The sequence below is a fragment of the Osmerus eperlanus genome, chromosome 18 (assembly GCF_963692335.1).
Source record: "Osmerus eperlanus chromosome 18, fOsmEpe2.1, whole genome shotgun sequence".
Lineage (NCBI taxonomy): Eukaryota > Metazoa > Chordata > Actinopteri > Osmeriformes > Osmeridae > Osmerus > Osmerus eperlanus.
This window is the reverse complement of record NC_085035.1, coordinates 6,279,235-6,295,465: the sequence shown is the minus strand read 5'-3', so window position 1 is coordinate 6,295,465 and position 16,231 is coordinate 6,279,235. Positions and strand designations below refer to the sequence as shown.

General features: G+C 44.2%; 1 protein-coding gene across 1 annotated transcript; it reads left to right on the top strand.

Moving 5' to 3' along the window:
- Nucleotides 1-7,476: 7,476 nt before the first annotated feature.
- Nucleotides 7,477-15,961, top strand: klhl8 (kelch-like family member 8). The gene is made up of 12 exons (XM_062484304.1): nucleotides 7,477-7,588; nucleotides 9,411-9,639; nucleotides 9,947-10,008; nucleotides 10,432-10,597; nucleotides 10,775-11,095; nucleotides 11,229-11,415; nucleotides 11,554-11,697; nucleotides 12,049-12,160; nucleotides 12,323-12,491; nucleotides 12,951-13,110; nucleotides 13,827-14,028; nucleotides 14,189-15,961. Exons 2-12 carry the CDS (start codon nucleotides 9,433-9,435, stop codon nucleotides 14,310-14,312), a joined length of 1,854 nt encoding a protein of 617 aa, XP_062340288.1. The 5' UTR covers nucleotides 7,477-7,588; nucleotides 9,411-9,432; the 3' UTR covers nucleotides 14,313-15,961.
- The last annotated feature ends 270 nt before the right edge of the window (nucleotides 15,962-16,231 follow it).

Here is a 16,231-nt window from a genome sequence, read left to right as displayed (position 1 = left end):
CACAGCTGGGGCTCCTTGGGTCCCTTAAGGAGGTCCGCACTGTCCAGCTGGAAGTCTTACACACACACATACACACACGCCAACCGACCAATGGAAGAACATAAACAACAATGCATATCTCCGGCTATATCGCTTTGAACACATGTTTAATTTAAAGATGTACAAATTCTATATCCACGTTATTATGAGTAGCCTTGTTTTTGTCTTGTTTTCTGTGTTTGCACTCAACTGTCCGTGTCTTTTTGAATGTGCGTCAGGTTGTGTATCCCAATGCAGAAAGTGTTTCTCGTGCGGACCTGGATTACCGGCCAACTCCACATCCCACCTCAGGCTCTTTCTCGGGTCATGCTAGTCATGCTAATCCCTCATGTCACTCAGATAAGCTTACCCCCATGTAATGGGTCTTAGGCCAGAGGGCAGGCAAATGTTACAGAGACTGCCAAATCATCGTCACACCTCGCCACAGAGGCTACTGTGAAAAGCAGGGGGACGAAAACACTGTCCATTTTTGGGAGGGGGGGGGGGATGAGATGGACTTTATGGAGGGTAAGTTATCAAGCATGTTGTTCCTGGGTACAGGCTCTGGAAAACAAAACGACTATCAGTTGACATCAACCCATTCCTATGTTGTCCTTAGTATAGGGTAGTTATGATTAGTGTCAATATTGTCTTGAAGAAGTTGATCATTTAGTTGCTTTGATGAATGATTTTGTCGCTTTCATTAGACACTACCATATTGGATTAATCTGTATTCTTAATGAAAAGACTGATTAATGAATGAAGTAGCAAGCATAGGACTGCACTTTCACTTGTGATTACATTGTACGTATTACCATTCCTTTAAAAAATATTTTTGACAATATGATATAGTTGTTTATGTTGTGAACCACAATCCCTTACATCACATAGACACACCACCACCAGTCACACACCACCACCAGGCTTTGCTGAGTGTGAGATGATTGTTCAGTGAGCATGCAGCTGTGCAGTAGGGAAGCAGTATACATGAAATACCTGTAGGGCAAATGACAGGAGGGAGGTCAAGTGAGGAATATATACGTTTCTTGCACTATTATGCTTTGCTCACACTTGGACCCTCCCTATTCTTTGTGGGAACTTTTCATGGAGGGGTGTGATCTGATTCAACTGCAACATCCCAAACCAACAGAAGGTCAGTCAGGATTCTTACAGGTTACAGGTTTGAGGTTCTTGCTAGAGATTTCTGGCAGTAATTCAGGGTGTTTTTTCACTGATTACTCTTGATAAAAAAGTAACTTTTATGTGGTTTTGAGATAGGTATCTTAAAGAGAACTATGTGCTTATTTGTGTTAATCTTGTTAACATGAATTAATAATGTTTCAATTTAGAACAATTTACCATAGTCCTCAGTAAAAATACATCTAGCATTTGACCTATGAAGGACTAACAGCCCAAACCTGAAAATACCTCACATTTCTTGCACCAGGCTTGTGCAGTAATGCATGATGACAACTGGATGGACATGGAAAAAGACACAGACATTTTTTAACCCTGTCTCCAAATGTAAAAAAATATTATATATATATATATAATCTGGTGTCTTAAAGTTGCATGTGTCTTTGCACCTAGGTTCTGTCACAACGTAAGTTCATCTACACATACTGAAAGACACAGTAAACATTCACACTCTCTCCACAGCTTCTACATACTCCAGGCAATGACAGTTGAGTTTTGATACACATTCGTGGCGCGACCGTGTCAGTTTAGCTTGAACACATACCACTCAGTGATGTGTCAGTTCAGAGCTTAGGCAGTACATTGGCTGTGTCACTATCGATTCACATGTTGACATTACAAAATGGCCGTGCTTGCTTTTAATGAAACTTAACACCAACGGTGGGCCACAATTGATGAATAGCAACCCCTATTTGTCACTGCTATCAAATTATGTAGAGGCAAATAATTGATTCACCTGTTGTAAATCAAGAAGCATTAACATGTATTCCGGCAGTTTGGCTCCACTCATAATATCTTAAAACATACTTCCCACAGAGATCCAGCTTGACTGTCATTCAATTAACCAAAGTAATGTATTTCATAATAATGATTACATACCACATACTTAATCTTTTTGGGGGAAGAAAATACTTGGGTTTACAAAAACAAAAAGGTACAAAGGTTAGCCAATGTCAACCACAATCTTTCACTCATTTCACATCCATTTGTTAAGTACCTCTTTGGTGCACCAACAGTATTGTTTAAGGTCAGCTACTAGATGTTGGTACCTTGACTTCGTTAGAGTATTTGGTCCAACATACAGTATATTCTGTTTCTCTCATTCAATTACTCTCAGAAACTCGACACACAGTTGTTCACAAATAACAAGCCTGCCACCTAGGGGACAAACTATACCTCCTCAGTCTTGCAAACCAAACTTCCAATCTGGCAAACCAAACCACAAATCCTAAACCTTATACTGTTTACAAGGCTAAATGATGCAGCAGGTTTTTATCTCAAATGATGCACCCTCTGTTCAAAGCTGGGATCACCCCCCAAACTATTACATTCTGAATTGACAGTTCTTTGAGCCCAAGGAGCTGTTACTTCAAGCGCCTCTAAAATAATTTAAACTAAACAGCCCATAGTCTATAAACTAAAAAGACTCACTACAAAGTAGGTGTGTGATGCTCTATTTCACACAAAGGGCAATGGATATTTCCAAAGCTTTTTGGTATAGATATCTGGAACCTTTCTCATGAGTCCAAGTTAATCTAAACATTGACAAAAGATCAATGATATGCTTGAGGGATCTTGAAGTAATGAGTTGCAGCTTTGTTCTTTGGCCAACCTTTTTTAAATGATTTTGTTTGACTAATCTTTGGATTGATAACCACAAAAGCAAAATATACCTGCAAATGGTAAGGATCAGGGTCCATGTTTTACTGTTTGTCACACCTCCTAGCACATAGACCTAAATGTAACTTCTCATAAACAAATTGCAAATAACCGGTTTCAATTCTAGTCTGCAGGACACATGCAGACATTTCATAACTTAACTTAGTATGTTTTGAATCCCTTTCACCAGGGATTCATGAATTTCTTTATTCATATACTGTACTTATGGACCTCATGTTTTACATTCAATATGATTCTGCACTGTTGCCTGGTTACAAACCTCCAAATATCCATCAAGTCATAGACTTCAATGGGGAAGTCTGACAGCATTCTTTATAAGTTATTGAGGCCTTTTTGTTCTTGATGAGAAAAAAGTGTTAGGTTTCTAGGTCATACAGGGTGGACCTATCGGAGGATAGGTATTAGGGGTGGGAATCTTTTGGTACCTCACGATTCTAATCGATTCTTGGGGTCACGAATCGATTAAAAATCGTTTCACGTTTTTTTGCAATTTTTAATCAAAAAGATTTTTTGTATTAAAATAAATAAATAACATTACATAAAAAATTATAAAATATTTTTTACATTTGTGAATTGCTAGAAGACTGAATCGACCCCTAATAGGTACCCCTTACTAGCTACATAGAGAACCATACACGAAAGAAACAATTATTATAATGTCACACTTCTTTTGTTGTACATTTTCGTTCTATTTATACGTTTACGTGTTTAGGAGTGGGTTTTGTTGAATTATTTATTATTTATTTATATTTATTATTATTTATTCTATTGTGAAAATTATTATTATTAATTATTCATTTTATTTTATGATTCATACATATTATTGTTTTAAAATACAATTATAAATAAATGTACATTTTACATTTACATTTATGCATTTAGCAGACGCTTTTATCCAAAGCGACTTCCAAGAGAGAGCTTTACAAAAGAGCATAGGTTACTGATCATAACAACGAGATAGCCCCAAACATTGCGAGCAGCCAAAACATGAAGCATACATTGTGGAAAACCAAATAAGTTCCAAAGGGAAGAACCATAAGAGCATAAAGTTAAACAAGTTACAATTGAACAACATGAAACTCCCCACAAGAGTGCAAGAATGTACCTGTAGAAAAAACAATCAACAGTAAAAATATTTCACAGCGAGTACAAGAATTTGAAACCGTTACAACTAACCAACAAGAGCAACAAGTCTCTCAATACGAGTCATTGTGATCCTGGAGGAAACTAACATCAGGTCCAGCCAAGCATTCCTAAGTGCCGTTGTACTCCCGGAACAAGTGCGTCTTGAGCCTTTTCTTGAAGGTGGGGAGACAGTCAGTGTCCCTGATGGTGGATTGAGCGGTGGGACCACCAGACGGTTGTCAGAAGAAGACCGTAGGTGGCGGGGGGGGGGGGGGGGGGGGGTGTAAGGCTGGAGGAGAGACTTGATGTAGTCGGGTGAAGTCCCGTTCACCGCTCGGAAGGTCAGTACCAGAGTCTTGAATCTGATACGGGCCGTGATGGGAAGCCAGTGGAGGGAGATGAGGAGCGGGGTAACATGGGAGCGTCTGGGTAGATTGAAGACCAGACGGGCCGCCGCGTTCTGAATTCTCTGGAGAGGGCGGGTTGCGCATGCTGGGAGACCGGCGAGCAGCGAGTTGCAGTAGTCCAACTTTGAGAGGACAAGTGCTTGGACTAGCAGCTGGGTGGAATGCTCAGATAAGTATCTCCTGATCTTTCGGATGTTGTAGAGGGTGAATCTACACGACCGGGAGACCGCAGCAATGTGGGCTGTGAGGGAGAGCTCGTCATCCATGGTCACCCCGAGGTTCCTGGCAGAGGATGAAGGGGTCACCGTCGCCGATCCCAGGGTGATTGAGAGATCATGGGAGATGGAGGGTTTTGCCGGGATGATGAGGAGTTCTGTTTTGTGCTCGGTCATCCAGGCGGAGATGTCTGTGAGGCAGGCCTCGATCCTAGCTGAGATACCCGGATCAGTCGGGGGGAACGACAGGTACAGCTGCGTGTCGTCAGCATAGCAGTGGTAGGAGAAGCCATGGGAGGTGATGATTGGTCCAAGCGAGGTGGTGTAGAGGGAGAAGAGGAGGGGCCCAAGGACGGATCCCTGTGGGACACCAGTGGAGAGCTGGCGGGGGCCTGACACTTTGCCTCCCCAGGAGACCTGGTAGGATTTTCCCGACAGGTAGGATGAGATCCACTGAAGTGCAGTGCCAGTGATGCCCATCAGAAAGTCTGGTCAGCAGGATTTGATGGTTAACCGTATCAAACGCTGCAGAAAGGTCCAGCAGAATGATGACGGATGACCTCAAAGCCGCTCTGGCAGACTGGAGGGCCGTGGTGACTGACAGGAGGGCAGTTTCTGTGGAGTGGCCAGTCTTGAAGCCCGATTGGTTGGGGTCAAGCAGGTTGTTCTGAGAGAGGAAGTTTGACAGTTGGTTAGATACAGCGCGTTCAATTGTTTTAGAAAAGAAGGGTAGTAGTGATACCGGTCTGTAGTTCTGGAGGACAGCTGGGTTACTGGAGGGTTAAATAAATACATGGATTAAATAATTGAATAATAAATACAAAGTTGAAGGAGCACCAAACACAAAAGATGAATTATAGTAATGGCATTCACTAATCATTTGGACTTGTTTTTGTTTTAGTGTTTTTAGATTTAGTCTTTTATCTTAAGAACAGGTTTTGTTGTTTGTTGTAACCTTTTTTGTAAAAGTTACAATGTGAACAAACGTTATAAAATGAAGCATATAGGTGCTTGCACAATGCTTCAACACAGCAACATACCAGCATTCTGATGGTGGCTGTTGTATTTAGAATGTTGGCAGAAAAAGGCAAGGGCATAGGCACTCTGTGCACACTGACCCAACATAACAGCTGTACATACCGGAAAGCTGTGAGAGTGAATGGAGAAGTTATTGGCAGTGAATGGAATGTGCCCACTCTCTGGGTTCAGGTGCTGGACCATTGTCATGGAGGCAGTTGCCCAGAATGTCGAGATCTGCTCCACCATGCTGCCACTCTCTTTCCCCCAGAGCAACTAGTGCTTAAGTTCAACTTTCTACTCTTCTCCTCCATCCACTCCTTTCATCTGTTCAGTGGCCTCCTTCTGGTCTTAAATAGCTTGTCATGACCAGACCCCCCCACACACACTCCTCCAGGGTTATGAAGGGAGAGCAGCCTGGATCCAGACAGGAGCACTTGTATGACCCAACTGTATGACCCCAGCTTCATCCTCTTTGAGTACACGTTATTATTACCATACCAACTTGTTTTAAGAATTGTAGTTTTAAATGCCCTGTTAATCCCTCAATATTTGCTTTTACTTTGCAATAACAATGTATTACAATTGTCTTTGCCAAATAAAATAAAAAAAATTCTGCTGTCATTTTTTTGGGACGGGATGATTGGTTGAACTGTGTAGATGTTAATGTGTAATTACTGGAGGCATTTTATTGCACAAGCCAATAAAATGAAATGGCTCTCATATGACCTGAAATATAGGCTACTGCGTAACTTTAAAAACCTTACATTGCACATTTCTGTGTTGATTGCTCCTGGTCTGGATTTTTACAACGCTGTGAAGCACTTCAATTGATATAAAGTAAACATTTAAGTGTGTACTGCACTGTCACTACTGGGCAATATAACAAATACCAGAGACGTCACAATACAGTGCACAATATGAACAGGAAACTATTAAATAGTCGATGCTGTGCTACCCTGTGAATACCTTGCAAAAGAGTTTCTTCATATGATTTTTACCCCTTCTCCTGTTCAGGCGGGCGTCCCGGCCCTCATGATTGTAGGCGTGGTAAAAACCTGGTGGTAGACTCAGGCAGCTCCTCCTTGACTCCAACCAAGTCTCAGACTCAGGAATGTGGATCAGTGTTCAAGAAAAGCAATATTCCCATGACCCAATGTGGGAAGGAACATTTTTTGTGGTGGTGCATGTCGCTGGTTAACAGTCTGTGTTTGTGAGTCTGTGTGTCAGACAGTGTGTGTCTGTGTGTTTGTTGGAATGGGGGAGGAATGAAGAGGACGAGAAAGAGGGAGAGCATGTTGAAGCTAACTCCAACCTGATTTATAAAATGTGTTCGATTTCAGGTGATTTCACCATCAAAGTCGTCATAAAAAACAATAGGCCAATGGGCAACTTCAGTTAAACTTTGATTCAGTCTTTACTTTATGGCATTGGGTCAGTGCAATGGACTTGTATGTAGACAGTAATTTCTGAAATTCAGTAATGTTTGACCCTTCACTCTAATGTTCTATGATATATTATCATTAGTGACAAAGTATATGGTTAGTATACGGTTACCATTAGTGACAAGGTATAATACAATCATGTGAAATAATGAAATACACACAGCCAAAGTACACTCATTGTGTCCTATCAAATCAGATTTGACTGGTTTTGACAAACTGCAACAAATTCTATATTGAATTGGAACTGGGTTTGAAGTGAGGAAACACAACAAAAAATCTTAAATCAAATCACCAAATCTTAAATATTTGGTGACGTCCCAGGGCTAAGTCTCAATGTATTGAACATTGAATGAAATCCTTAACTAAAATAAACTACTGTTCCCATAAGGCATTGCAAATAACAACAAACGTGTCTGGGTTCTCTTTGCACTCCACAGCTACCTGTGAATGAAGACAAACAAGTAATTATTTGCTGCAAGATGAGGTAATGCAAAGAAAGATGTAATATAACAGCGGTAACGTTGCACAAGTTTCCCAGGATCGTAAATAGGTCATGTAATTATAATTCCTAAATGTCACTCGATTAAGACGTTAATTGTGCCATGCCAAGTAGCAGAATTTTAGCAACAGTACAGCATGATGTACTTAAAAGGTCGGTGGAGTTGGACTTTTGACATTTTAATTATGCTTGAATAAATAATAAATGAACAAGAAAAAACGTTCTTATTTTAAAATGTGTAGCCTGTCCTCCTCAAACCGGTTTCTCGTCAAACCTTGAAGCAACGTAGCTGAGCTAACCTAGCTACAGTACGCAACGTTAGCAAGCTAGGCTAGTTCTTCCAGCTACTAGACTAGTCTATGTTAGTTACGGCGTGTTGCACATGTTATCTCTAAGCTTTTATTGACAGTTTGCGACATTTAGGAAAATAACGGTTATGCCGCTGCAGCATTGTGTTTCATCAATAATTCAAAATTATATTTCACCAACTTTTACCTACCTCCCACCTGGTTGACCTGTTTTCTAGCTACAGTAGCCTACTGTACTGTAGCTCGTAAACTAGCGTAGCTTGATGAATGAAACGGTATGTAAACATTGACTATTCATCCCTGACTTGAATCCGTACACTACATAGCAGTGTATATTTATCATCGTGATCATCCAAGTTTAGTCTCTGCTATGAATTATATCACCATCTGTACTTTGTTTACATAGCTACTGATTCCTATTTTAAACACCATGCAACGTCAAAGGAATGTATACAATGGCAATCGATAGGTCATTCATTGCTGGGTGTCATGCTAGTCCCAGATCAGGCCTGTCTGCTTTCTGTATTTAGTATTTAGAGGCTGGCAAGCTAATTAGACCACCACGAAGGGATTCCTGAGGCTAACATGGCACTTGGAAAATGAAAGTGGGGTTGTGTGAGGAGGGGTGTGGATAAGTAATTAAACATGACAAAAGTAGGTTGCTATGACTGCACACCCGTCCTCTGTGCATCCCTTCTTTGAATAATGTGGCATGTTGCCCTCGCTGTGATGGTCTGTGGTGCACAAAGACTCTTGCAAGGCTTGTCTCACAAGAAGAAGCCCCCCCTCCTCTCTCTATCTTTTATACTCGGCCTCCTCCGATAAAAAGCTAAACAAATTACTCTTATGCTTTTTTTTTTTTTTTTTTTTTTTACAGTACAGACTCTTTGCACTTTGAATGGTAGGGACATTAAGTTGAAAGCGATAATCGCAATAGGCTGATAATAAAGTTGGCTCAGAAATAAGGAGCCTTTGACCATGATCTCTTGTGTTTTGCCCTTTAGAGCTGAGTAGAATAGTGATGAGGGTGCAGTGTGGGTTCCCTGAGTCTATTCAGTGGCAGGAACTCAGCCAGAGAGTTAACAGCTCAGCTCCATCATTTGTGTGTTGCGTATAGGTGGAAATGTGAATCATTAGTTTCCTGTACTATTCCAAGTGGAGATCTTAACATCAGGTTTCAGTTGCTCTTTATTACCACCAGTGCCTCCTTGAGAAAGAGAGAATCCTGCCTGACCGCATTTTCCACTAAGTAACATACTGTGGACTGGAATGGGCAGGAGGGAGAGGGAGAGAGAGGAGGGTTGAGGAACAGCGCAGAGTCACTTGCCGTAGTTGGCTCTTCGGGACTTGCAGAGAAATCTCACCCGCCTCTCTAAAACAACGTGTTGGGCTGTTATTTTACAACGGTAAAAAAAGAGAGAAAAAAATACGCTAAATAGGACAATTTTCTTTGTTTTCTATTTTTCTTCCTTTCGCCTCGCCATCTCTTTTTCCAGCAGGAGTGGCTCACTGTAGACAGCCATGGCGCCTGGAGACATGGTGCCAGAGCACGCCAAGCAGCAGAAACCCAAGGAGAAACAGCAGCGGCCCAGCCCAAGGAAGCCCTCTGTGCGAGACAGAGAGCCGGATGGCTCCTTCGTATTCGAGGCCTACGAGGCATGGAAGGACTTCCATAACTCCCTCAGGCAGTTCTACGAAGTCGGGGAGCTCTGTGACGTCACACTGAAAGTAGGTCTGATCTGAGCACAGATTTTAATGTTGTGTCCGTGTTTACATTGAAGTGAACCTGCTGAAGAACTGAGTGCTGGCGGAAAAACATGGCCACTTTGGCCAGATGTCTTCATAGCCTTTTATTTTGTTGGCCTTTTATCTAACTTGGTTACCTCTATAAATATTCTCAGTATTGTCATTAAAAAGGCAGATGCTACTTAACCAACAAAAGAGCATGGATATTTACGGCGAATGAAAAGCTTGTGAGTGCACACGTTGATGCCCTTCTCTCTGTCTCTCTCCCTCCCTCCTGTTCTTCATCTAGGTGGGCAGCAGGCTAATACCATGCCACAAGCTAGTGCTGGCCTGTGTCATCCCTTACTTCAGGTAGGTGTATACTTTTTCCTGTTTTCTCACTTGTGGACTGTAGTGACTTTTATTTCCCGCAGCACTTTGCAGTCAAGGCGGCTGCCTAAGCAGCACATGTCTGCCGCCTTAACTCAGTTGTTTGTTTCTTTTTATGAGCGATATCCGCCGTGTTACTCTGTCCTGTTTTCTCCCTTTCATTCCAAACCGTGACAAACTCCAGTCTCCCTTCTCTGCAGAATGCATAAAAATGTGTTTTTTGAGGGAAAACGTTTGCCCCCCCCCCCCACCCCCCCCCACCGCCTTAACTAACACATTTTGTGCGGGAAACCCTGAACCATGTCTTTGAAATTCACTAAACATTGTAAAATTCTCGTAAATATCTAGACCAGAGAATACGTGTGGAGACGCGTGTCTGACTAACCTTGTCTGATGTCCTCCAAGGGCCATGTTCCTTTCGGAGATGTCCGAGGCAAAGCAGGACCTGATCGAAATCAAAGACTTTGACGGCGACGCCATCCAGGACCTGGTGGGCTTCGCCTACTCCTCCCGGCTAACCCTGACCGTGGACAACGTCCAGCCGCTGCTCTACGCCGCCTGCATCCTTCAGGTCCTCCTCCTGAATTCAAAGATAGGACACAGAACATAGAATACTCCCTCACTATAGCATTGGGATCATGGGTCTGACCATAGTGACACACAACTGACTGCTTTGAATGCAGAACATCCCTACCCCCGTTCCCCCTGCCCATAGTCTTCAACACTACCCCAATGTCTGTCCGAGCAGGTGGAGCTGGTGGCGCGCGCCTGCTGTGAGTACATGAAGGCCCACTTTCATCCCTCCAACTGCCTGGCCGTGCGCACCTTCGCCGAGAGCCACAACCGCGTCGACCTGATGGACATGGCGGACCGCTACGCGTGCGAGCACTTCCGCGAGGTGGTGGACTGCGAGGACTTTCCGTGCGTGTCGCCGCAGCACCTGCGCACCTTGCTCTCGTCCGGCGAGCTCAACATCCACTCGGAGACGCAGGTGTACAACGCCGCCGTCAAGTGGCTCAAAGCCAACCCCCAGAACCATGAGGCCTGGCTGGACCAGATCATGTCTCAGGTGTGTGTGTGTGTTTGTGCATGCGAGGGAGGGTATTTGTCCTCGTGTTTATGCTTGGGGGTTGTTGACCGCTACGTGTGTTTACAGTCGCGCCACCTCATGCGTGTTTCACACCGGCGTTGCGTCCTCGCAGGTGCGCCTCCCCCTGCTGCCTGTCGACTTCCTGACCGGCACAGTGGCCAAGGAGGAGATGATCAAGACCAATCTGAGCTGCCGAGACCTGCTGGATGAAGCCAGGAACTACCACCTGCACCTCAGCAACAAGGTGGTGCCCGACTTTGAGTACTCGGTCCGCACCACTCCCAGAAAGCACACGGCAGGTAAGGCCCAAGCCTGGATCGTTTATGACTGTGAGAGAAAAAACAATTGTGCTTAGCTCCAGTACTGAATAGCGGCTGCTGTTGTCGAGTGTGTCTTCTGTCTTCTGATTGGTCCTTCCCGCCGACCCCTCCCTCCAGGCGTGTTGTTCTGTGTCGGCGGCCGAGGCGGTTCTGGGGACCCGTTCCGCAGCATTGAGTGTTACTCCATCAGCAAGAACAGCTGGTTCTTTGGACCGGAGATGAACAGCAGACGCCGGCACGTTGGAGTCATATCTGTAGGAGGTAATGCAGGGGGAGGGGAGGAGGGAGAGAAAGGAGGAAGACAAATGGAAGTCGACATGGAGGCTGTCGGAAATACAGAACACCCAATTAACGGTTCAATAGATGACATGCTACTTTTAAGGAGGTGGTTATGGAATCCCCTGCTAGATTCTCAAAATAACTCTTTGACCTAGACCGGGCAAACGCTCAAGAAGACAAAAGCACTTTTGGGGTGACCAGCCGACAGATGGGTAGAAGCTGTATTATTTAGAGAAGCAACGTCAGAATCATCCATATTTTCAAATGTTTTCCTTTTGTCATTGATGGCTGCTCTCCTCTGTTGGATGCGTTGCTGACCTTGTTTGTCCTCAGGTAAGGTGTATGCCGTTGGTGGCCATGACGGCAGTGAACACCTGGGCAACATGGAGATGTTCGATCCCCTCACCAACAAATGGATGATGAAGGCCTCCATGAACACAAAAAGGTGAGTTGACCATTTGTTTGGAGCTTGATTGGCTTTTTCTGCGCAAAACGTCTATAGCGGGATGGGACCATCCTATCAGTTCCGTTATACTATTTTTGACTTCCATTTGGCCAGTTTGCCAGTTCAGGCCTTTGACAGGTGTGTGTGTGTGTGTGTGTGTAGGAGGGGGATAGCGTTGGCTGCTCTGGGAGGCCCTATCTATGCTATCGGAGGCCTGGACGACAACTCGTGCTTTAACGATGTGGAGAGATACGACATTGAGTGCGACCGCTGGAGTGCCGTGGCCCCCATGAACACGCCCCGGGGAGGGGTGGGGTCTGTGGCATTAGGGGTAAGACGGACATGAACAAGACCAGAAGGTGGGAACTGTTAGCGGTACCGGCCTTACGCGGTCGGCAATAGGCTGGCAGTTACTGTACTGAGCCCTGTGCAGGTGTTATAACAGGACATTTACACACGCCCCAGAACAGCCACCACATGCAAGGTCGATCCTCTGATTGTTTTACAACCCAGTGAAATGACGTTGTGTTCTACGCTTGCTTTGAGTGACAATGGCTAACGCTCAGTAATAATAATATGTTTAATTTTGATAGCGCCTTTTCCCGACCTCAAGGACGCTTTACAATAGTAAAACAGTACAATGAAACAAAAACATGGATGAACACAATGTAAATTTAAAAAAAAAGCAAGCATCAAGCAATCAAACACTTGTAGTACAGTAGCTTGGTTAACAGCCCTAAGGTCCCACTAGAGATTTCTTTTTCAACCTAAGCATCTTAACCCCCCACAGAGCCATGTGTATGCAGTGGGGGGGAACGACGGCGTGGCGTCCCTGTCGAGCGTGGAGCGCTTCGACCCCCACCTCAACAAGTGGACGGAGGTCAGAGAGATGGGCCAGCGGAGGGCAGGCAACGGCGTCAGCGAGCTCAACGGCTGCCTCTACGTCGTGGGTGAGAGGGACCGCACACGACACACAGCGTCGGATTCCACGTCAGAGGACACAACTGACCTGGCTTTGGCCGATTTGGGTGGTCACTCTTGGGGTTTTTACACTCTAGGTACCTGTGGAGAGTTAGCAGAGTATGTCTATTTTCGATCCTGAACGGTATCCTGGAGAGGCTCCCTAGAAGTTTGAATGTTTTTGAACGTCTGTGTTTTTGAACGCCTCACCCGGCTCCTCTGAGATGGCGGGATCACATGCCTCCGGGCCTACGCCCTCGCTGTTTTACACAGCAGCTTATGGGAATCAGGGGAGGGGAAAAGGCCACGTTAAGTAAATCTGGTTACTGATTACAGGCCATGCATGAGGACCCGAAGTTTTATTGGGTCACCTGAATTTTAAGAGTCACTCAAGGCTGATTCGAAGTTCGAGTTTTTTTGGCTGAGTTAGCAGAATTGGCTATGAGCGGAAATCAATTCTCAACGCCTGATGTTTTCATTTAGTGGCTACTTTATGGCAATAGGCTGTTGCTGAACTTGTGCCCTCGTATCTCAGTCTTATCTCATAGAACATGCAGTTAACTGTAACACTTTCTAACTGCCCCTGTTGTTAGTCTTTCTACCAGTCTTACCCTTCTCCCCCCATCATAACACAACTGTTCTGGGATTCTTCCCTGTGTGTCTGAGCCCATCTCTGATGCTGAATACCTTTTTCCTTGTCCCACAGGGGGCTTTGACGACAACTCGCCGCTGAGCTCGGTGGAGAGGTTCGACCCCCGGCTGCACCGCTGGGACTACGTCTCGGAGCTGACCACGCCCCGCGGCGGAGTCGGCGTGGCATCCGTCATGGGGCGTGTGTTCGCCGTCGGGGGGCACAACGGCAACATCTACCTGAACACCGTGGAGGCCTTTGACCCCCGCATGAACAGGTGAGCTGGGCAGAGAGGCACGGTGTGGGGAAGGGATGTGTTTCCCTGTGTTGAGATGCTATTAGAGAAGGTTCAATCTGCGTGTGTCGGTTCAGAACACACTGTGCATCCCATAATAAAGCTCAAGCTGTGTGTGTGTGTGTGGGTGTGTGTGTGTCAGGTGGGAGCTGGTGGGCTCGGTGTCCCACTGTCGTGCCGGAGCGGGCGTAGCTGTGTGCACCTCCCACATCAGCCAGATAAGGGACGTGGGCCAGGGTTCTAGCAACGTGGTGGACTGCATGTGACCGCTGGACAGCAGGACCCTGACCAGACCCGCACAGCTGCCAACAGAACACTTATCCCAAACCCAACCACACGGACGTCGACTCGTTCCACCTCCTCTTTGTTTATAAGCACTGACCATCAACACTCTCACGATTGGAAAGTCGTTATCATCACAAAGGCTAAATGCAATTCTTTGACTAGTTACAGGAACACTGCACAATCACTTCCTGTCTGTGTCCCTCAGATACTTTTATGCACCATGACGGACAGATGGTCGATGAGACTTTGCGTAGATTTGCGACGTGTCCGAATCTTCTTCGGCTTCTCTTAGCCCTGTGGAAGCCGAAAAAGTGTTTCAGTAGTTTTGTTTTGCGATATTTTCCGTTTAGTTATGTATTTCACGATGTACTGTATTCCCGTGGTTTTGTTCTTTGACCTGGTTACTCAAGGGAACATGACTGACAGCATTCTGTTTAGCGAGGCCAATAAGCTTCATTTTCTATTGAACATAGTTATTCTCTTGAAATAATAGTTTTTCCACTTGTTATCCCGATAAATAAAAAGTATTCAGGTATTTCAGAAAAACTATAGATTTAAGGTTTTACCTGTCATAGACTTTGTGTCTCAGAGACTGTCTTCGCCTCAGCGCTAATCGGACTATCTGCCGCTTGTATTTGCGTTTGAACAATCATTCCTGGCAGGAAAGGACCCGGTGGGTCTGTGTTGGGCAGACTTGGATCTGAAAATTACACTGCAATAAAAGATGGCTGCTGTCCTATACTGCCAGGGTTAAGTGAAAGATTTTTTACATAGACGATCTCGTGCCCAACTCGGTAGCCCTGGACAATTTGCGAGTCATCATTCTTTGGATGAATTTGATCTTGTCCCTTTGCCGCCTTCCCACCTCACCGAACTAAACTTCCCCAGGGGACATACAAAATTTGGATAGAATTCATAGAAAGATGGAGAGAAAGGTTATACTCTGTAATAAATATTAGGACCATTGCCACAGGGAAAAGGGGACAATTAAGAGTCAACTCTGTAAAATTATTTTTAAAAGATAGCTGGACTGTCAGTGATCAAGCGTGTGTTTGGGAGTGTAAAGAGATGGGGAATGATCTGCCAAAAGGTTAAGATATATTTTAATATATGGAGTTTTGTATCACAAACTCACTGCATATATTTTGCGTTATCCTTTAATATCTTATTGAATTTGTTGTGCACTATTTTCTTAGAATAGAAGTAAGGATTGACTATATATTTTGTCCCATGTACTGTACATTTTTATATTTTCAAGAGTTGGCAGTATCTGCTTTTGTAAGCTCTGATGTAAGAGGTAGTTGCGTATCCTGGCCACCTTAAGGCATTCAGGTAACTGTTTGGATTTATTTTCGGTTCTATTCTTCAAAACAGGTGCGTGAAATTGAAATGTATGAAAATATTTAAATACTTAATTGAGATGCCATGTTAGATATGCTGTTTGTGAATGCAGTCTAACTCATGTAGGACATTTGTTACACCAGACAGAGCTATGCTGACTGTGACAGAACATGTCTGGCGCTTTTGTAAACTTGATCAATATGTTTTGATGCACAATATGCTGTACTTTTATGTGTTTCTTTCATTTTTACAGCTGGCTATTTAGTTGGTGTTATTAAAATATGTATAAAATTCATGAATCTAACTTGTCCGTTATTTTAAAAGTATCCCCAAAAAAGGGCATACATATTTGGTTTAGCCTGCAGTGCACATGAAATGGCCCCTAACCCTATGCCGATACTGTACATAACCTCAAGTCCCAAGCAAAACCCTCAGTTGTACCCTATTTTCATTATCAGCGGTCTTCAGAAGTATGCTGAATAATATATACATGATGTCTCGATCATATTTCAGTTTATAGTTTTGTTGATGGTTTTGTAACCCTTTATACCCACTTACT

Excerpts from the sequence above, each read along its gene's own strand:
- klhl8 (XM_062484304.1), top strand. The coding sequence starts at position 9,433 with ATGGCGCCTGGAGACATGGTGCCAGAGCACGCCAAGCAGCAGAAACCC. Across the intron at positions 11,416-11,553 it reads TCCCAGAAAGCACACGGCAG|GCGTGTTGTTCTGTGTCGGC; the intron begins GTAAGGCCCAAG and ends CCCTCCCTCCAG. Across the intron at positions 12,161-12,322 it reads GCCTCCATGAACACAAAAAG|GAGGGGGATAGCGTTGGCTG; the intron begins GTGAGTTGACCA and ends GTGTGTGTGTAG.